At 43.5% G+C, this 21,729-nt stretch overlaps 1 protein-coding gene across 4 annotated transcripts in view; it reads left to right on the forward strand.

Moving 5' to 3' along the window:
* Cdk5rap2 (CDK5 regulatory subunit associated protein 2) overlaps positions 1–21,729 on the forward strand; it is a 234,187-nt gene that overhangs the window by 167,936 nt on the left and 44,522 nt on the right. For 3 of the 4 annotated variants that reach the window (XM_045150597.1, XM_045150610.1, XM_045150604.1), the window contains exons 22-26: positions 2,037–2,265; positions 6,061–6,186; positions 11,173–11,740; positions 13,749–13,981; positions 21,314–21,362. In XM_045150597.1, coding sequence (XP_045006532.1) covers positions 2,037–2,265; positions 6,061–6,186; positions 11,173–11,740; positions 13,749–13,981; positions 21,314–21,362 — 1,205 coding nt within the window. The remainder of the gene's footprint in view (positions 1–2,036; positions 2,266–6,060; positions 6,187–11,172; positions 11,741–13,748; positions 13,982–21,313; positions 21,363–21,729) is intronic. The other variant, XM_045150615.1, reaches the window with a different exon arrangement.

The raw sequence follows: 21,729 nt of genomic DNA on the forward strand, positions 1-21,729 counted from the left end.
CATCTATTGTCAGGCATTTCCTTTTGCAGGTTGCAGCAAAACTGAAACAGCCTGATTTTAGAGTAGGGATGAGAGCGTAGCTTCTGTTTTATGAGGATTCATATGTGTGGGAAGAGGCCTTATTCAGAGGGTTTTGTCTCTCTTAGAAGCCAGATCCCAAGTGTCCTGGTTAGCCAGCCTAAAGTAAGGGCCTGGGCTGATGGTGCCTACTATGACTGACTATGTAGTTGCTCCTCTTCAAGCTCCTCCCCAGACACAGGGTCTGGTTTTGCTGAGTGAATGTCTCCATGTTGATTTCATGACAGTCTAAGTTCCCTCCCTCCCTCCCTCCCTCCCTCCCTCCCTCCCTCCCTCCCTCCCTCCCTCCCTCCCTCCCCCCCCCCTCAGCTTCTCTGCAGATACAGTCAGACAGGCAGTATTATTAAGAGCCAGACTCTCTTGGCTGTGTTTGATTGGACGTACGTTATAGTCTTTTGGAACTAGGGGTTGGGGTTGAGCGCCTCTGGCAAGAAGACATGTTCTGGTGGAGGAGGAACTAGGTCATGGTTCTAATAGAGCACCAACAAGGGCAGTGGGATTCTTGTTTCTAAAGGCTGTTTTGTAGCTGAGAAATCAACTGTGCACACTGCTTTATAGCATCAGAATGGAGAATTAAGTTTATTTTCTGACCACAAAATTACTGCTTTTGTGCATACCAAAGGGAGCTGGATATATCATTAGTAAAATTGCTTTTGATTGTTTTAAATTATGCACCAAAACTGTAATTTCTAGAAAAGGGTTTTCTAAAGATATCAGTTGAGACCAAAACAACAACAAAAAAAAATAAAGCCATTATATTAATGGTACTCAAAATGCAAATCTGTGTAATTTGGCTAGAATAGAGCTGCTCTCATCTGCCCCAGTTCCTTCAGCCTGTACCTGTGTTTTTAGGAAAACTAGGTGGGGTTGTTGTTTTCTTTTTTCTGTTGTGTGGGAGATGTTCTGTGTTCAGAAAAATTGGATAATTTAATAGAATTAATTTATCCAAATATATTAGATATTTTTGTTTAAAATTATCCTTCATGCTGAATTTTCAAAAAGAGGAAACTGTTTATTCATTTATTTTTATCTTCTGCTATATGTAGTAGGGATTGTGCTGAATTTTCTGTTCCATCTTATTTAATCTTTTTAACACGTGTATGAGTTCAACAAGTAGTATGTTCATTGTATGCAGGAAGATACATAGGTAATAGAAGGTTCAGAAAACTCCAAAGTGAGAGGATAGACCTGGTCTTAGAGGCAGGCAAACATATTACCTCTCCTCCTCTCTCAGGGAAGGAGCCTTCATCACCATGTGGCTACCAGGTTTTGCAGAGGAGAGAAAAGACAATGACCTTCTTTGTAGTTTTGGTTGTGGCAGAAGTGGTAATTCAATGGCTTAAGCCAGAATTAGAGACAATTGGAATTATTGGAACCTGATGGGCAGTGAAAGTGAGTGATGAGAATAGGGGGTTTTAAAAATGATTTCCAGGTTACTGGATTGTACAGTAAATGGATAGACTTGTGAATCAAAACAGACAGTCAAAGGGACATTCCCTTATGGTTAGGGGCATGAGGTGAAGGAATCAAAGATTACCTGGCCTGCAAAGCCCTCACAAATAAATATGCCTAGGATTGGTAAGTTGGGCGCTTTGAGTCTGAGAAATACACTAAGTTAGTGACTAGAAGTCACCGAGTCAGGGGCCAGCAGGGGTGTGAGACAGACAGATGGATATATACTAGGAATGGCAGGAAATGAAGAAATAGAGAGAACATCTGAATTGTTTAGAGATAGTGGATCAGGGCCCAGGGTTTCAAGATCACCTTTGGTAGCCAGAGAAGTGACTGTCACGGTACATTGCTCTTCCTTTGTGGATGGACGTAGATGCCACTGCAGGAATGGGAAGTTTGGGTGAGTAGTTTGCAACCTATTCTGGAAAGTCAGCAAGAGAATGTTACCTGTATGATAAAAGGAAGTGTTCTTGAAGCACATTCACTGTGGAACATGTGTGTTTCAGGATGCTAAGAAGTCTCGCTTACCAATCCTCATAAAAACATCCCAGTCATTACGAAATACGTGTCATCTTACTGCTTCCCAAGAGGTGGCTCAGCTCCAGGGCCGGATTCTGGAGCTGCAGGCAGAACTGAAGGAGTTTAAAGTGCGTAACAAGCAACTTCACCAAAAGTTAATTATGGCAAAGGCGATGATGGAGGGGTTGCCAGTGCCTGAGCCTATGATGCTCAACGGTAAGCACCAAAGAATATGCATGCTTCATGAACTAGAACCTATTGTTTAGAATTGTAGTAAGTTTGCATGTAAATCTCATGAATTGCAGTAATTAATCTTAACTCAAGAAATATACGATGGAGGAACAGTTAGAAAAATGAAAAGGTTTCTTTGATTCTGTAATCTAGATAAACAGGATTCGTAGTGCTCTTAGGTCCTGGGAGTCTCTGCTGCCTTCCCTGAGTAGTGTTTGCAGGTGCCTAGGTGCGGATGACTTGAACCTGGGCTGGCTCGGCTATAGAAGGGTTGCCAGGTGACATTATAAAGTTTGCAAGTGAGAGGTTCTCTGGCCAGTTTGAGGCCAATCCCAAATGCTGCTGACTTTCTGTGATTTAGAAATAACAGTGCAGGTCAGCAGTTAAGTACCATTTGCATCATTTTGCCAAGGGTTGTGAAATCATAAACGTACATGTGATCACCTGATTTTGATCTCTTACTGTATGCAAGTGACACCTGCACAATAGCCACAACAAAAGTAATCTTTATATATTCTGTGTGCCATGCTCTGTTAGGCACTGTGCAGAAAGGAGAACAAAACCAATGAAATCTGTTTCTAGCTTACATCCTTGTGTGTATGTAAAGACAGTGATCATTATGAAATATCTCAGAAAAATGCTGTGGAGAAAAGTAAGCATGAGGGTCACAGGTAGTAATAGGGTTTGCTGTTGCTCATGAATGTTAGAGAGGGCTCTGAGACAAGGTGGTGTTTGGATGGGAACTGGGAGAAATTAGCACAATGGTCACCCTAGGAAAAGGGAACAGGGGAAAGGCCCAGGTGTTGCTTTAAACTTGAGAACTTGGACAGATGCCAAGGAGGCCATTCTTGTGGCTGGTGTGCATGGAGTGAGGAAGAGGTAGAGCTGTAGAAGATGATGTCAGGCAGATTGTGTCACCTCCCCAGGCCATCCTAGGACTTCATCTCCATCTCTACAATAATATGAGAAACTGGGGAGAGTTTCAAACATCAGAGTGACATGATCTGACTTAAACCTTAAAGCAGGAGTTGACAGATTATTGTCTTTGGACCAAATGTATGTAGCTTACTGCATGCTTTTTTAAAAAAATTTTATTTATTTATTTGCAAGCAGAGAGAGATAGAGAGATACAGAGAAGAGAAACAGACAAACAGAATGGGTGTGCCAAGGCCTCAAGCCATTGCAAATGAATTCCATATGCATGCATCACTTTATGCACCTGGCTTTATATGGGTAGTGGGGGATTGAACCCAAGTCGTTAGGCTTTGCAGGCAAGCACCTTAACTGCTGAGCCCTCTCTCTAGGCTGAGTTTAACCCTTTTTAAAAAATTTTTATTAACATTTTTCATAATTATAAAAAAATATATCCCATGGTAATTCCCTCCCTCCCCCCTGACACTTTCCCCTTTGAAATTCCATTCTCCATCATATTACCTCCCCATCTCAATCATTGTACTTACATATATACAATATCAACCTATTAAGTACCCTCCTCCCTTCCTTTCTCTTCCCTTTATGTCTCCTTTTTAACTTACTGGCTTCTGCTACTAAGTATTTTCCTTCTCACGCAGAAGCCCAATCATCTGTAGCTAGGATCCACATATGAGAGAGAACATGTGGCGCTTGGCTTTCTGGGCCTGGGTTACCTCACTTAGTATAATCCTTTCCAGGTCCATCCATTTTTCTGCAAATTTCATAACTTCATTTTTCTTTACTGCTGAGTAGTTTTTGTAAAAAAAAAAAAAAAGCTTATTGGTACTCAGCAACACCAATTCATTTGCATATAAGCTGTAACTAACTACATTTATGCTCTGATAGTAGAGTTAGATAGGTAATGATAGAGCCCCTGTGACCTGCCAAATCTAAAATCATACTGTTTGGCTCTTTGACGAAAGTGCGCCGACTTGTGCTTTGAAGGATTACTTCTGATATGAGCCATTAGAAGAATGGGGTAGCCCTGCACTAGAATGAGACAGACTACAGGAGAGGCAGATTTGTGACAGCATTAGGTTTTGTACTTGTTGAAATGTCTGTTGACCTTCACAATGGAGATGTTGTGTAGGTAGTTAGAGATAGGTGGGTTTGGAGTCCAGGAGTGTATTTGAAATACAAACTCAAGAAATAATCACCTATCACTAATATTTGGCTTAGAGCCATAGGGATAAGAAAGGGATTCCATAGAAGTTAGAGGTTGGACTGAGAAGGAACAGCCCATGAGGTGAGTAGCCAAGGGAGAGTGACAGCTTAATCTCAGAGACAGAGTGAAGGGTGATGGCCAAGTCAGACACTGCTAGTAAGATTAGAAGGGAGCTCTTTCTGAGGAATGGGTGAGGCCTGATTGGCATGGGTTCCAGAGAGGAGAGAAGTTGAAGGCAGCAAGGATAGAAACCTCTGAGGAATTGCATTGTTGAGTGATGTAGAGATGCAGGGCCACTAGGACCCAAATTGTTAGTGAGTCCATAGTGAGTCAGAGTGCTGAGGATGACCCAGGTAAGGTGGGGTAATCATCAGTGTGTCTGCCGTAGGAGCTGCACATCAGTAGTTTTCACAAAACAAAGAGAAGGGTGTGAACATGGCATTGAGGAGTTCAGGGACTCACAGACCTCCAGGTTTGTGACGTGGGATTTAGGGGAAGCCGAGTCCTTGGGATAGCCTGGATTCACTTAAAACAGGGTCTGAGATTAGTGTTCAGGCAGTTTAGTGGTCTTTGGGGCTTACTAGTGAAAGGGGTTTTCTAGAACAGGTCAGGGGCTAAAGGTGGTCCTGGAGCCATGGACTTTTTGTGGCATTAATGAAACAAGCCCCGGTTATTTGTGAAGCCCCACCATACAGGTTAAATACACAATCTAATTGAGTCTTCCCCACAATCTTTGGAGAGGGGTCCAGTAACCATCTCCATCTTAAGCTCAGACAGCAGTTGCAGAGAGGAAGTGACTTGGCCATAGTCACTTGAGTGCTAATTGCCAGAGTGCCATATGAACTAGCCCGATTCCAAAGTGTATACTCTTCGCTGTCCCTTAATTCTAGCATATAATATTCTTGTATGGATTTTATGATGGTACCATAGCCAGAGGTAGTTTCCTCTAATTTTCGGTTTCCTCTTAGACTTGCCATTTTTGAGGGTGCAAGGTAAATTGTATTTTGGCAGAGTTGCTCTTCTATCCCTCTCTCCTGTTTCACCTTGTGTCAATCCATTCTTGCAACCATCAGGAATGGAGTCATGCAGTTGGATACATGTTCTCGAGTATCTGCTGTGTCCCACTGTAGCATGGGGTGTGAGAGAGAGGAGTCAGATACGGTTCTCTACCTTCTAAGAGCTCCCTGTCTACTTGGGCTGTGGGCAGCTGTAGATAATTTATCAGCATATGTGGGGATGGGGCCTCAGAGAGGAAAGCCTTTATGGAAGGAATGACTCAGCCTTGTGGAGGTCCTGGCCTTGCCATCTGTACCACACCCTTGCTGAGACCCTCAGCTAGGTGCTGCTCCACGTACTACCCAGAAGACCCCTGGCCTCTCTTGTGTGGGAAAGATGGGCATGGGATGATGGAATTCATTTGTTCTCTCATCATTGTTTGAGAGCCTAGACTTGAACCATTTTAAACAAGTTGCATTATATTTATGCTTTTTATGTCCTGTTATGGTAGCTCAATAGATTAATTTTATCTTATAAATTGCATTTTGCCTCCCTAGTGTTTTTATTTTCCCTGTTGAACCCTGTGTTCTTTTCATTTGCTGGGCTAAGTTTTAAGTCTCTGATTTTATTTTCTTTTCCTTTACCAGTGTCTGCAGCTCAGTCTCTTGTGGGAGCAGCCTTCCAGGATAGCCCAGGCGAGCAAAAAGGACCCATGACCTCTGCCCTGACAGACAAGGAAGTGGACAGTGACCAATATACAGGCTTTGAAATTGGTTAGAATTTAACCCCTATGCATGTTAAACAACTACAAACACTGTTCAGCTAGCTTCTGTCAGAATTATTCCTAGACCCCACTTGGGATATCTCTACCATTCCCATCTAACACATAAGGAAGGTGAGGTTTTTAAAAATGACTGACTGGGTAACCCAGCTGGTAAGGAGGTAGAGGATTGAGGGCATGCAGAATGTCAGTAGGAACTGGCCAGTGCCTTGTCAGTGCCTCTGCAAGGCAAGGGGTGAGTGCAGGTTATTGAGCATGAAAGGACATTGCCTGCTATCAAGGGACATTACCAGGGACACAGGCACCTCAGCATCCAGCTTGGTGCTGGCTTTGTTTTGGTGAATAAAGTTGGTCTTTGTCCATCTAGAAGGAGTGGGTCAGGGAAGAGCCTGATGCTGAGGCCAGGATTGTGAACTTTACCAACAGGTCAGTGGAGTTGGTGCAGAGATGTGAGTGGTGCCACCAGCAAGCTCTATCTCCCTTTTAACCATGAAATATTATAAGTACGTATAGATGTACAGCTACCTTCATTCCCATTCAGGCATTTTAAGCAAATGGATGCATTCATTATTTTTAGCTTAGATCTTTTAGTCCTAATTATATTTTTAAAAGTTACTGTTAAACTGAATCTTCATTTACTTTGTAAGAAGTAATACTCATCAGGAGTCCTCCTAGGTGGCAGAATGACTGTGGGAATACCAGCCTCCAGCAGTAGCCTGAGCTGTGGGCTCAGAGACCTCAGTAAGTTCTCAGAGCTGGACACCAGTGAGGGGACTGCGTGGTCACATACTCCTGTGTGTCTGAGTTTTGAAGAAAATGCTCCTGTACTAGGCAGCAATGTATCCCTTAGCTCAACTGCAGTGGTTTGATGTGAAATGTCCCTCACAGGCTCATGTGTTTAAACACTTGCTCACCAGTTGATGATGTTTTGGGAGGTTATGGAAACCTTCAGGGCAAAGGCATTGCTGGAAGAGGTGGATCACTGGGTCATAGCCTCTCTCTGCTTCTGGCCCAAGCTCTCTCTACTTCCTGGCTGTTAATGCCATGTGAGCAGCCTGTGCTGCAGGCTTCTGCCACCATGGCCTGACTCGTTCTAGTCACCATGCCTGCCCTTCTCTGTTGGACTGGACCCCTATCCATGATCCAGAGTAAACCTCAAGTTGGTTAGGCAGGTGTTTGGTCACAGTGATGAGAAGGTTAATACATATGGAGAGTTCTAGAGTCAGAGTATTTTTATAATGCAAATAAATGGTTCCAGGGACATCTTTGTGCTTCTTGTTCAGAGATGTGACTAATAGAACCTTCTGGACGATTTCTTTTCCTTTCAGTAGCCCTTGTCACTGAACAGTGTTCATCTTTTGCTGAACTTAGCACATGTGATTGCTGCTGTGTAAACAGCCTTTCACTTACTGCCTCGGTAAGGTTTCACCTTGAGATCTCCGCTCAAACTTCATGTTATTTTAGGTACACTTCTTGAATACCCCAGGATTTGAGCATTCCTGTTAGCTCCCATGCTTCCTTTCCCAGTACTACTTGGTGTTGATTTGGTATGCTCAGTGACTGCCCTGCTCAGGGCTGCGTACTTTTGGTGACACTTTGGTGCGAGTTTCTTTATCAGGAGCACTTTGAAGGTACTATTGGCCTTCCTGTAGAGGGTCCAGAGCTATGTCTTTGCCATTGTGCCCCTGGCACGGGGACCCGGATTCCAGGAAGGGGGTGCCAGGAAGCAGAGTGTCAGGCTTTGATTAGGAGCTCTACTGGTGATCACCTTCTGTCTTGAACAGATTCTCCAACTCTTGAATCATTGACTTCCCCTTTTGTAAAATGGGGATCCTAGCAATGCCCCACTGGGTGCTTTGAGTAGACAACACAGGTGAGGTGCACACTACATAGGCCAGGTCCTAGCGCATGTGTGGTCTTAAAGTCCTGAGGACTTGTTCATTCTGCTGGCTCAGACCTCCTCTGAAGCTTGTAATCCTCCCTCACAGCTTCCGTGCAGTTGTGATTGAACAGGGGAAGCATCTTCTTCAGACCTTCATCATGAACTGCTGGGCAAAGACTAGCAAAGCCACGTCACCATGGTGGTGATGGGCATGAGACCTCCATGCCTTAGAGCCTAGAAGTCAAACCCCTGTGTCTGCTAACTCTCCAACTACTGTAGACTGTGCACTAAGTCAGAACTGTTGTGTGTGAAGTGTGGGAATGTTGTGCTTGTTGCATCATTTGAAGCACAGTTTAAAGTGGAGGTCTAAGTATGACTGAGAGTGTACTCCATCCCAGATACTCGTGGAGTTATATGGCTAGACATCAGAGCTGCTACAGGCTGACTGTCAAAGGGCCATTTGTATAGGATTTGTCTTTGCTTCATGATTACTTAACAGAAATTATCACAATTTGTAGTCCTGAGTGACCATTACTTCTCATCAAGAAATACAGACCAAGTTTCATTTAAAAGAGGTTGTTCCAGTAGGCATTTCTTAATCTTGGAGGGTTATTTACTGGAACAAAACCTCATAAGCTCTCTCCCTTGCTCTTTGTGTTGCTTATATTCCTTCAGACAGGAGGACCGTCTCTATCACAGGCCCTGTGTTAGACACTGGAGAAATGGATGAATGACGTGGTTTCTAGTCGCAAAGCCCTCATAGACAAGTGATGTTGACAACTGTGCACAGAAAAATGGTAGATTGGGAATGCTTACTTTAGGCCATGTAACAGCAGTTGTCTAAGATAAATAGGTTTGTTTTATGACATTTGCCTTGTGAACAAGAGGGGACTTGTGGTTAAAAGGAGCAGATTGCACCAGAAGTTAGAACATGCACTCTCTCAGGACCCTGAGAGACCTGGGTTGTCTGGCCCAGCATGAGTTGATGCCCTTGCAGTGTTTTCCCCAGGCCAGTTTTCACTAGAGTGTTTCCCAGCATGGGGCTTGCCATCCCATAGTGGTTGGTCTTGGGAAGCAAAGGACATGCATGTGAATTGGGTTCCTTCACTGCTATGTTCCAGATGCTGAATTACAGATAGGTTCCTTATGATCCTATGAAACACAGAAACAAATGTAGTTCTTTATATTGGTGGAGGGCTTTCCACTTTATAGGTGAAGTTACAGAGATTCAGAGAGGTTCACTAATTTGTATAAGAAGGTTGTGCAAAACTAACTGCCAGAGCCAGTGTTAGAAACCTGGTGTGCTGGATTTCTACCTGGGGTTTCTCGGTGTATCCTGCTGTCTCTTACATTTTCAAACAACTTCTAACAAGGGTGGCAGGCAGTGTGGGATAGTGGTTAAGGACAGAAGCTATTTCAAAAACCTCACTGTGACCTTTTAGGGTAAACTAAAGCTGTCAGGTAGCAGGTTACTTGCCTAAGGCTGTGCAGCCAGCATATGGCAAGGCTAGGTGTGACCCACTGCTCTGTGCACCAAAGCTCTACGGTATCTACCTCTCATACATGCTGGGCTGTCTCTTGGAATTTAAGCTCACTGGAAAGAAATGTTTATGGCAAGGCTGGGTGTCAGTGAAACACCTTGTGAAGGAGCCACAATGGCCCTCTCCTGGACACTGGGAGATGTGGACATGAGAAGAAAACTCTCCCACTATAGATGCTTGAAATGATTGCTTTTCAGTATTGTATCCTGAGCCCTTGCGTATTTCTCAGACTATCACTGACTTCTGATCTGGTGCTGTTCCTGGCATTGAGCATGTGAGATTGAAAGCCAAACCCCTGGTATAAAGGAACTTTGAGTGTAGTGTGGGAGAAAGGCACATTAAGTATCTAATTATTAGCCAACTCTAATCCCATAGTAGCACCTAGCACACTGTCTGTACATACAGGGTGCCATGCAACACAGAGGAGATGGCCTGCGGCATAGCTTCAAGTGACACAGAAGAAGGTCTGGGCATTGAAGGACAGATACGAGTTCATTGAACTGGAATAGAATAGAGGGTCAGTATTATTTTAGGCTAAGGGCCCAGTACATGCAAAAGCTAGAGGCTTGAAACAGCATGGTATTGGCAGCATGTTAAGGTTTCTTTGTTGGAACTCTGTAGGTAGTGCCAGGGGATACTGCTGGATAAGCTGGTCTTAGATAGAGTGGGGATCTTGATGAATTTTAGATATATTGCTGGTTTACCATGGTTAAATTCACTCTAGAACATTTGCTCTGAAAAAGAAGATGGAATGAGAGCAAAGAGGTTATGTTAGTCAACTTTCTGTAAGTGACAAAGTCCCTAAGAAAATCAATGTAAAGGCTGGAGGGATGGCTTAGCAGTTAAGGCGTTTGCCTACAAAGCCTAAGGACCCAGGTTCAATTCTCTAGGACCCACGTTAGCCGGATGCAATGGGGCGCATGCGTCTGGAGTTTGTTTGCAGTGGCTGGAGGCCCTGGCACACCTATTTTCTCTCTCTCTCTCTCTCTCTCTCTCTCTCTCTCTCTCCCTCTCTCTCCCTCTTCCTCTTTCTCTGTCAGATAAATAAATCAATAAAAATAAAATATTTTAAGAAAATCAATTTTAAAAGATAAGAAGTTGGGGCTGTGGAGATGGCTCAGCCATGTACAGATGAATAGTATTTTGGCTCACAGTTTCAGAGATTTCAATCCATGGCTGCTTGGCCTGTCACTTTGAGCCTGTGATGAGGAAGAACATCGTGTTGCAGAGTGCGTGTTATGGTAAACCTCACCTCATGATGGCTAAGAAGCAAAGTGGGGGGCAGAATATCATTTTCTACCTGTGACATAACTTCCTCCTAGGCCACACCTGCTGAAGTGACCATGGCCTTCCAGTAGTGCCACAGGCTGGCAACTAAGCCTTTAACATGAGGGCCTTTGGGGACTGTGTAAGATCCAAAGTATGACCTTGGGAAACAGTATAGGCAGGAGGCTTGTTAGGTAGCTGTTGCAGTGGTCTTGACTGATCATGGCTGTGATGAAGGAGGGTAGGTTGCAGTCAAGGAGATACTGACATGAGTGTATTTGATTTTCAGAGTCTGAAATTTGCTCTCCTGATGATCTGGCCATATTACCAATGTGGAAAGAGAATCCTGAAGAACTTCTGGATCCAACTTCCCTGGCTACTTACTTAAATTCTAAGAGTCAGCTCTCCATTAAAGTCAGTATGATTGAGACTGACCAGTCTGAGAACATTGACACCTCAGATAGTGCAGAATTCTTAAAGCAGAAAATCCATGACTTGCAAACCGAGCTGGAAGGCTACCGGAACTTCATATTTCAGCTGCAAAAGCACTGTCAGTGCAGTGAGGCCATTATCACAGTTTTGTGTGGGACTGAAGGGGCCCAAGATGGCCTGAACAGGGGCACCACTGATGAGGAAGAAGTGACGTTTTCAAGTTTACACCAAGTACGGTATGTGAAACACATGAAAATCCTCTGCCCACTGGCTACAAAGCTGATTGACTGCAGGATGCTAGAGAGCCTCACACAGCAGCTGGTGGAGCAGGAGCAGGAGTTGCAGAAGGAGCAGGATTTGAACTCAGAACTTTTCAGCGAAATCCATAACTTGCAGAATAAGTTCAGATACCTCACACCTTCAAGGTATACCATATACCTGCCTTCTCCCCACCTTCTCATTTAAGCCCATATCTCTCCCTTGTTGCTGCTATATAGCACCCCAGGAGCTATGTGGTAATGCTCTGACTGGCTGATAGCAGAATGTGTCCTAGGAGAGGCTTTGCTTGCAGTTTAGTGGGCCAGGCTACGCAGAGTGAAATATGAAGCCAGCAAGTGTCATGTTGCACATGCGTGCATTGGTTAGGAGCTTTGTGCCCTCTGAAACTAGCAAGGCAGGTGTTGCTGTCCTCAGACTGGGGACTTAGATAAAGAGGGTTCCCAATTGCTTGGTGGATTATAGTGCTTTTGCTGAACTGCTGTGGTTATTTTTGGACTCTATTATTGGCAGGTTTGGAAGAATATAATAATATAAATATAAATATTTTCCATATCTTTACCCTTTAAAGTCATCTTTAGAGCTTGGTGTGGTGGCGCCTTTAATCCCAGCACTCGAGAGGCAGAGGTAGGAGGATTGCTGTGAGTTCGAGGCAACCCTGAGACTACATAGTGAATTCCAGGTCAGCCTGGGCTAGGGTGAGACCCTACCTCGAAACCCCCCCCCCCACCAAAAAATTAAAAATTAAAAATAAAGCCATCTTTAGGCAACAGAAGCCTGTGTTCAGAGAGAAGAGTTTGTATGTCCTAAGATCATACTTTATGGATATAAATGCATAAGTTTTGCTTTGTGAGATGGCAAAAATGGGATTGTTTCTCAAGTTGACCTTCATTTGTTACTAATTTGAGACAAACATACTGTACTGAAATTGTCAGGAGCCAGAGGGAATTTTGTAAGGTTTCCCAACCAGTGAGATTGAAAAAAGCTTGTGTTTATTGATGGACTCTTGTGTCAGAGCCCTAGGTTAGGAACTTTTCTCTTTTCTTTGTTTCATTCACTCATTCAGACTCACAGTGTTTCTGTCTCAGTGCCTCAAGTGCTAGGATTATAGGTATATACCACCTGCCATCCTGGGTGAGGCCCTTCATTATTTAATTCCCAAGTACACTGAGAAAGAGGTATTCTCATCTTGCTTTTATAGATAAGGAAACTGAGACTCACATAGATTGCTGCGACTTGCCTGTGAGTGTTCAAAGAGCTAATCCGAGCCACTGCCATGTCTTGTCCATACTGTCTCTCTCTCTCATGAGACTGCCCCTCCCTTCCAAATTGGTGTTATGTGATCTGTATGTACATTCTTGGTGTTAGAGTGTTTGCCAAGCCCATATTACTGTTGTTTCATGGCATGGGAGACATGGTGAACTGAAGTGTCTGCCAAGCCACCTTGGAGCCAAGTTTCTATGCCTATTTGGCTTCCCCCTTTGTGCTTGCTAACATTTGACCGCCCACACAGAGACGGTTGCCACCCGGTGGTAAGGAGGTAGTATTGCACAGTTGAGCCACAGTGTGTTTGAGGGCCAAAACTAACTTTTGTGATGATTTTTCCTTTTCTGTGTTCATCCAGTTGTTGGAAGATTACAAGAATCAGATAACATAAAATTTCTTATTCTGGGACAGATAAGCCCTGTACATTTAGGAAATGATAGCCAGGAGTCCAGGTATTTCCTGAACTTTCAGTTGAGAGCAGACAGACATTTTTTTTTAAAAATCCTTTACTTTATGCTTTCTTTTCTGTACTTGGTGAAAAATTTTGGTGGTTTTCTGGCCCTTGGGGCACTTGTTTCTGCAATTCAGAATAGTGATTTCGAAAAGTATATGGAAACTAATTGTTCTCCTAAGTCCTTGCCAATCTTTGCTTTAATTGGGGGCTTTATAAGGTTAAAAATACTGTGGGAGAGACTCTGTTATAGCATTTGTTGGTTATTTGAACTCAAAGAAGGAGTGACCTTGTACAGTTTCAATTTTTCTAAAAGTATATATACTTGTACAGCTGCAGGCTTTTAAAAATTATGCTCTGTCATTTTTCCAATTAGTGTTAAGGTCACAAAAATTCAATTCTAAAATGGCATGCACATTTTCTTTCCCTCGTTTTATCAGATACGATTCATTGGTTCAGTCCCAAGCCAGGGAGCTCTCCCTGCAGCGGCAGCAGATCAAGGCCAGCTATGACATCTGTGTCACTTACCATCAACACATGAGTGCCGTGATTACGGCATTCGACGAGTTGCTGCAGGCCAGTGATGTGGACTGTTGTGTGGCGGAGGGTTTTCAGGAGCAGTTGAATCAGTGTGCTGGGCTTCTAGAGCAACTGGAGAAGCTGTTTCTTGATGGTAAGTAGGTGAGATACACCAGTGATGAGTCTGATTTCTTGGGCAAGTTCAGGTGGAACTGACTTCATGTCCTTGCTCACCTCCTGTGCCTCTGTCTTCCACATACTTGTGCATGTGCACATACATGCACGGATAAGCACATACTCTCCTCTTCAGCCTTCTGAATCCTACTAGGATAGACTGATCATATCCTAACCATTTCTCCCCAGACTTCACTTGAGTATGTAGTTCTTAAGATCAAAGACCTTCTCTTCCCTTTGAGGGCCAGGTTTTAGAGTAATACACTGTTTTCCAGCTTTATAAAACTTTTCTTCTGGCTCGTGTTTTCCAAATAAGCTTGTGTTCGTGTTCTTAGTAGGGAACTGTCTAGCTGATAAATACAGTTGCATTTCTCAGGCCCGAGGTATTTAGCTCTGTCTCTTCTTCCTATAGTCCTGGCCATGGCTTGGGAGGAGAGTGGAGGGCACTAGCTGCCCTCCCTCATCCAGCCAGCCATCCCCAGATTTCTTTCTCAGCCACTGACTTTGACTAGTTCAAGGTGATCCTACTTCCTATTTCCTGTAGGTTTGGGGCATCTCAGGTTTAACAAATAGCACAAATGCAGAACTTAATTTAATTTACTTTTCAAGGCACAAAGGCTCCAGGAACCTCCTCACTACAGTTTCTTTTCATAAAGAATGAAAAAATGGGCTGGAGAGATGGCTCAGCGGTTAAGGTGCTTGCCTGGAAAGCCTAACAACTGGGTTCAGTTCTCCAATACCCATGCAATGCGAGATGCAAGGGTGGCCCATGCATCTGGAGTTTGTTTGCAGCAACTGGAGCCCCTAGTGCTTCCATATTCTTTCTCAATCCCTCCCTTCCTCCCTCCTGCCCTCTCCTTGCAAATAAATAAAAATATTATAAAAAGCAAAACTAGTGAAAGGAGATGTGCAGAAGAGTCTTTCTTAGGATGGCCGTCATATATAGGTCTGGCTCTTGAATTATGAGACATATTTACCATAAAGTAATTTTGAAGCACTGTTCTGAGTTTTTATTCTGCAAAAATTACATCCAACAGGAAGTATCATGGACATTAGTGTATAGCACCATAAACACTTTCAGTGTTCATTTACTTATCCATTCAGGTAAAGTAATTTTATATCTGAGGCATTGCATGGTATAAGATTTCAAAAATTTAAAGATAGATTTAAAAAAAATCCAAAGCCGGGCATGGTGGCGCACGCCTTTAATCCCAGCACTGGGGAGGCAGAGGTAGGAGGAATGCCATGAGTTCGAGGCCACCCTGAGATGACAAAATTGATTCCAGGTCAGCCTGAACTAGAGTGAGACCTTACCTCGAAAAACCAAAAAATAAATAAATAAATAAATAAAAATATAAAAAAATAAAAAAAATCCAAAAACATGTTTACTATGGAATGACAGATAAGCAGATACTACTCTGATTGTATCCTTTACACAGTAATGCACAGACAGCCTGGAGTTTCTTTGCTCAGATGTTACTAAAACATGCTATTCTTAATGGAAGCAGGACTGTTTTGCACCCTCCTCCTTTGCTCATTAATAGATTTTGTATGCTTTGTATATATTCTTTTGCATTTATTTAGGTTGTGTTTAGTTGGGGCTGTTATAAAGAACACTGGATTGAAATCTTTGTATGTATCCTTACTGTTTTATCATAACATTTTTTTTTCAATTTTAATTTTATTTTTATTTTTATGTTTTTTCTTTTCACAATTTTTATTAACATTTTCCATGATTATAAAAAATATCCCATGGTAATACCCCCCCTGCACTTTCCCCTTTGAAATTCCATTCTCCGTCATATTACCTCCCCATCTCACTCATTATACTTACATATATATAATACCAACCTATCATAACATTTTTATTAAATTCTTATATTGAAACTTGGCATAATCTGAGCTCCTTACTATCTTTTGTCCCCTTGCTCCCAACCTCCTTCCACTCACCATTAAACCCCTTCTCCTTTCCAACTAGTTCCTCTTCTATTTGATGTTCACCCATTACCCATCATGGAGTGTTAATGGGTTCAGTATTGTGTGGCTAACCATGACCATGTGAGGTCATGAATACAGCAGCCACTTCATATCTGAAAGACATTGTTTCATAGTGTGTCTCTCCATTCTCTGGCTCTTGCCTTCTTTATATCCCCTCTTCCATAATATGCCCTGAGCCTTGGTGGGTGGGATAGATGTTATAATGTTTCCTGGTAGAGTCTAAGAAGCCAGGTGCCAGTCTAGTTTCTTAATGCCTATAAAGAGTAAAGCTGGGAGGTAGAGATTCCACTAGGGATCTGGAACTCACCTAGATTCTGTGGGGTATGCATTTTTCTGGAGTGAGCCTCTGTAACTAAGATTCCTGGGGTAAAGAGATGGCTCAGTGAGAGCTTATTGTGCAAACATGAGGGCAAGAGACCACCCTAGTTTGATTCCCAGCATCTGTGTAAAAAGCTGGGCACAGGCACATGCATCAGTAACCACAGTGCACTGGATATGGAGACCAGAGAATGACTGGGGCTCACAGACCAAAAATGGCACATCTGGGCTGACAGACTCAGTTCCAAGCAAACACATGGATGAGCAATAGAGGACACCCAGTGTTCTTTGGCGTCCATATGTACATGCACAGAATGCAAATACAAGTGCGTACGTGCATGTCACACAGTACCACATACACTCTACACACACCCAAAATAAAATTTCTCAAAGGATTGAGATCCAAAGTAGATCAGGAACTGGAGCTGCAGTCAGGTATCCACCATAGTCTCATTTGTGATAACTCCCAAGAAGTGTTGTAAATGAGAAAGGCAATGCTTTCTCTTCAATTAAGTTTGAGTGAGACCCTGGAATAAGTTCAAAGATTATGAGGCGGTCCTTCATTGAGCTCACTATGGCTGTTAAGGGTTTAGTCACTTGGCCCAAAGACATTTCTGGGATGTGTTGACACTCTTTTGCTGGAAGAAATAAGCCCAAATACTCATTCCTTATCAAGGCCAATGAGGAAGGCTGGGTTTTTTTCATTGAACATTTTCTGTGTACTTAGCCTATAAGGAAGTATTTGAGTTCAAACCCCAGCCTTACAGGTCTCTTTAAGGGTCACGTATCCTTTATGGGGATAGTACTACCTGCCTTAACCAAAGTTATTTGTAAGGATTAAATGAGATTTTTTAAAGTATCTGGTGTCACCCTTGGTGATATGATTGCTCACAGGAAAGTTATATTTAGACTCGTGATTCAGGCTGTCAGAAAAATGGAGAATTCTGACTCCTTGTCACCCTTAGAATCTGCCGTCTCCTTTTAGCTCAGAGCCTCTTAGCATCTCTTCACTTTCATAAAGCAATTCCTGCCTCTAAGACATAGCCCGAAAGCTGGACATGCGAAGGGCAGCTGTGCATTTGTACTAGCCTAGGCTATCTAGCAAAACTGTCTCAAACAACAGCAAAACCAAAACAAAACCAAGACATACAAACAACAACGAAAACAAACAAAAAAGAGAGAACTCCATTGCCCTGTAAATTTTCCCTACCGGGCCAGGCTGGGTTTTGCTTGTCTGCTCTGGAGTCCTAGTCACCATGCTGCCCCTGATCACAGCCATGCCATTGTTGTCCCTTTAGAGATGAGCCCACTGAGGGCAGGATGGCTTTGCATAGATCCCTGTATCCTCAGTGTCTGTCCAGCCACCAGTACCCCTGGTGGACAGGAAGGAAGAAGGGGTCATGTTGGGAAACCAGGCTCTAGGATGTGGCTGAGCTCTGTGGGAATGGTGGGGTGTGAGCGATGAGCACTGTGCTCAAAGAGGCAGCTGGGTGGCTGCAGGAGGCAGTGCGGCCGGTGTGGAGACCGAGGTTGGTCAGCCAGTTACAAGTCACCCTGCACTGTTGTCTTCTCCCTTGGCACACATGGAATGGTAGCTAGATGTTTGGTTTTTTAAAAAATTTTTTGTTCATTTTTATTTATTTATTTGAGAGTGACAGAGAGAGAGAGGGAGAGGGAGAGGGAGAGGGAGAGGCAAATAGAGAGAGAGAGGGAATGGGCGCGCCAGGGCTTCCAGCCACTGCAAATGAACTCCAGATGTGTGCGCCCCCTTGTGCATGTGGCTAACGTGGGTCCTGGGGAATCGAGCCTCAAACCAGGGACCTTAGGCTTCACAGCAAGCGCTTAACTACTAAGCCATCTCTCCAGCCCTAGATATTTTAATTTGAAAAGATGAAGTTCCCTCACAGCACAGAGCTTTGAGGTGTAGCAACAAGGCTCGCTAGAGAAATGGGAGCAGTGTTTTCATGACATACATCCTGTGCTTTTGGAATAGCTGACAGATGGTACCCTACCACCTGTATGGAGGCATTTCCACCAAGAAATTCAGTACGTCAGTCAGTTGTTATCGCCCCCTGAGCCCCACAGTAGCCATTTGTCACTTGGTTGAAAAGAACCCTGTTGTAGTAGGGAATGGGCAGAACTAGGCTCTCCAAAGAACCTTTTACTTGAAAAGGAGGAAATTATCACTGCTGGTGGTGCCAGGCTCTTTGTGCTCATCTGCACTCATGGCTTTCTTAGAAATAGAGGAGAGGTCTCAGACAGCTTAAGATAGTTTCACAATTAGGAGACTTGGGATACTTAAAGCCTGTCCCAAACCAAGGTACCCACTCCATGGAGTTCCTGCATGTACTCCCGATGCACCAAGATGCCCGCATAGCAGAGCACTGCCTTCAGTGTGCCTGGCAGTGTGGAGGCATCTCTCTAGCTGGTTGCAAGGCAGGCCGGGCAGTGGCCCATCCTCAAACCTATGAGGTCAGAGTTGGCACATCAGCTGAGGGTTGATGAGCAGTCCCAGTGCTGGGTGATCTGGTCTTTCAGAAGAAATTTGTCCCTGCCTATTAGGAAGTTTCAGTCAAGGTCTTGAGATCTGACCTGGGCAGATTAGCTTTCCCCCTTTGAGAAGTACAGAGAACAGAACAGTAGTGACTGGAGATCTGAGATGGAGGGCCATCACCCTCTTCCTTCCATATAGGAATGCATGCATGCCTTGGCTGGGATGTGACTTAGAAAGTCAAGGCAGAGATCTGCACCTGCAGCTGACTCCCCCGCCTCCCCTTGTTCAGTTGCAAAGCACAACAAAGCGAGGGCGGAACATGAAGGCGTCTGGGCTTGCATTTCTCCACTGCACTGACTGCCTATAAGATGTAGTGAAACCTGAAAGAGAGAGTGCATCTTAAAGCTTGCTGTGGATCCAGTGCTTTGTCACTGGGTCCATTTGTCTTTTTCTGGGGGGTGACCGTACACGGCAGCAGAAGATGGCTTTGGAGTCCTCATATTGCACAGGCTCTTGGTACCTCACTTTGATGACCTGGTAGGAAATGGATCCTAGGTGCTGTGCTGTCTACCATATGAATCATAGAAGAAAATGTGTCCACTCTAGTGGCCTTTCCCCACACTGTGGTGTTTGAGAACTTTTCCTTTTAGGAGTTTTGAAAACTATGTGTGGGTTCAGGCTAATTATAGTCTCATTTTTCAAGTGCAGCTATAGAAGGTTTTTTTTTTTTCTTCTTCTTCTTTTTTCCTTCAGTCATGTATCAGTCTCTTCAAAGAACTCATCCTGGTCTGCAATTTCCAGAGTTTTGAAGTATTTTTAAAATAAAGTTGTTAGTCTCTTTGAAATCTGGGCCCTTGCTTCCTTTCAAACAACAAGTGATGACACACAGGGACAAAGCACAGCATCTTTTGCCCAGTAACATTGTGAGCTGTATTTTGTTCTCTTTTATAAGTTTTGCTAGTCATTTTCCTTGCTATGGAGTGTTTTTTTTTTTTTTTTTAAATAGTTGCACTCCTTTTCCCACTAATCCCAATGAGGGAGTCTTTCCTAGGGAAATAATTGAAATTCAGATAAAGCTGTGTGCACAAAGATGTTTGTCACATTTATGTCTTAAAATAAAAATTTGGAGATGACCTAAATTCAAAACTTAGTACATGTGTGGCTGCCCTGAAACATGAGTATGATCTTTAAAACAGAAGCTTCTAAAGCAAATGTAGTAAGAAAAGTTCTCATAATGAAATATGATATATAAAAAAAATGAAGTACAGCATCATCTCCGCCCATGTGTGTGGAAGAAAGAAAAGCAGGAAGTTGAAGAATATGTCTGCCAAGAAAGGGCTTTCTCTGATTCTTTTCTAATCTCCCCTGGTGACCATATATTCTGTTAGTGTCCAGGGCTTGTGTTTGTCTGTTATGTTTTTGGTACTAGCAATTGAACCCTGGGCTTCACATAAGCTATGTAAGTGCTCTACCACTAAGCTATATTCTCAGCTCTCTTGAGAACTTTAATATATGAACATAATGTAAATTGGACATATTACCATCAGGTTATATCTTAATGCTCTATCCTCCCCCACTCCTGTTACACTGAAAGGCCACCTCAGTGGGGCTATTGGTAATCACTGGGGTCATGATACATCCTGTCAAAGATGTGTCATTTCTATCACTTCTCCCCAAGCCCAGGAAACATTACAGAAGAAGTCGCCAATGAAATATGAGGGCTGCCAGGCGTGGTGGCGTACGCCTTTAATCCCAGCACTCGGGAGGCAGAGGTAGGAGAATCACCGTGAGTTCAAGGCCACCCTGAGACTACAGAGTTAATTCCAGGTCAGCCTGAAAACCAAAAAAAAAAAAAGAAAGAAAAAGAAAAAAGAAAAAGAAAAAAAGAAATATGAGGGCTGCTCTCACTGTTAGCTAGAGAACCTCCTCTGGGTGGATGGCAGTAGACACTGAGGAGACTCAAAACTCTTCAAAGCCAAAAATCAGAGGCTGCTGAGAATTCAACACTGAGGGAGACTTTTAATATGCCCTCAAAGGCTCAGGGAACATTGTGGAGGAGGGGCCAAAAGAATATGAGAGCCTAGAGGGTGGGAGGATATATTCTGGAGTTTTGTTCCCCCAACTTTTACTTTTTGAGACAAGCTGGCCTTGAACTTGCACCTTCCTATCATAGCCTCCGAAGTAGCTGGGATTACAGGCCTGAGCCACCAGGCCTGGCTGTTCAATGTTTTAGAGAATGAGAAGAGTTGCAGCCAGCTATGCCACTGTGATGGCTTTCTAGATTCAGTGTTGTTCTCTGGACCTAGTGCCAGAGCAGTGAGGACGCAGGACTCTAGTGTATGAGTTGGGTTCTGGGTTAATCCCACTTCCAACAGCCAGGATTGCTGTCAAGTATCTTTAAACAGATGGAACAATGCCTCAACAAATGTGTGAACAGGAAATTATCAGGGAACACTTTTCCAAAAACAGTGTTTTCTCATTTGACATTTTTTCTGCCTCTAGGAAAATCAGCAGGAGTGGAACTGAGTCCGCAGAATGAACTAATGGAGAGGTGAGTGTGTAGCACTTGCTAAGAAAACTTTCTAGGACTTTCTGGCTTTGATTTGTCTGCCATATTTATAAATTTAGGTTTCCCACCTGATTCTGTAACTTTTTTGCTTTCTGTAAATCAGACATTGACACCTACAGAACTGACAATGACCACACAGAAACAGGAGCCCACCAGTGGATCCTGTAGCCCCCATCCATTGTTTATTTATTAGTTATTTATTTTGGTTTTTTTTTCAAGGTAGGGTCTCACTCTAGCCAAGGCTGACCTGGAAATAATTATGTAGTCTCAGGGTAGCCCAGAACTCACAGTGGTTCTCCTACCTCTGCCTCCCTAGTGCTGGGATAAAAGGCATGCACCACAATGCCTG

This window comes from Jaculus jaculus, chromosome 1, assembly GCF_020740685.1.
Source record: "Jaculus jaculus isolate mJacJac1 chromosome 1, mJacJac1.mat.Y.cur, whole genome shotgun sequence".
NCBI classification, from domain to species: Eukaryota; Metazoa; Chordata; class Mammalia; order Rodentia; family Dipodidae; genus Jaculus; species Jaculus jaculus.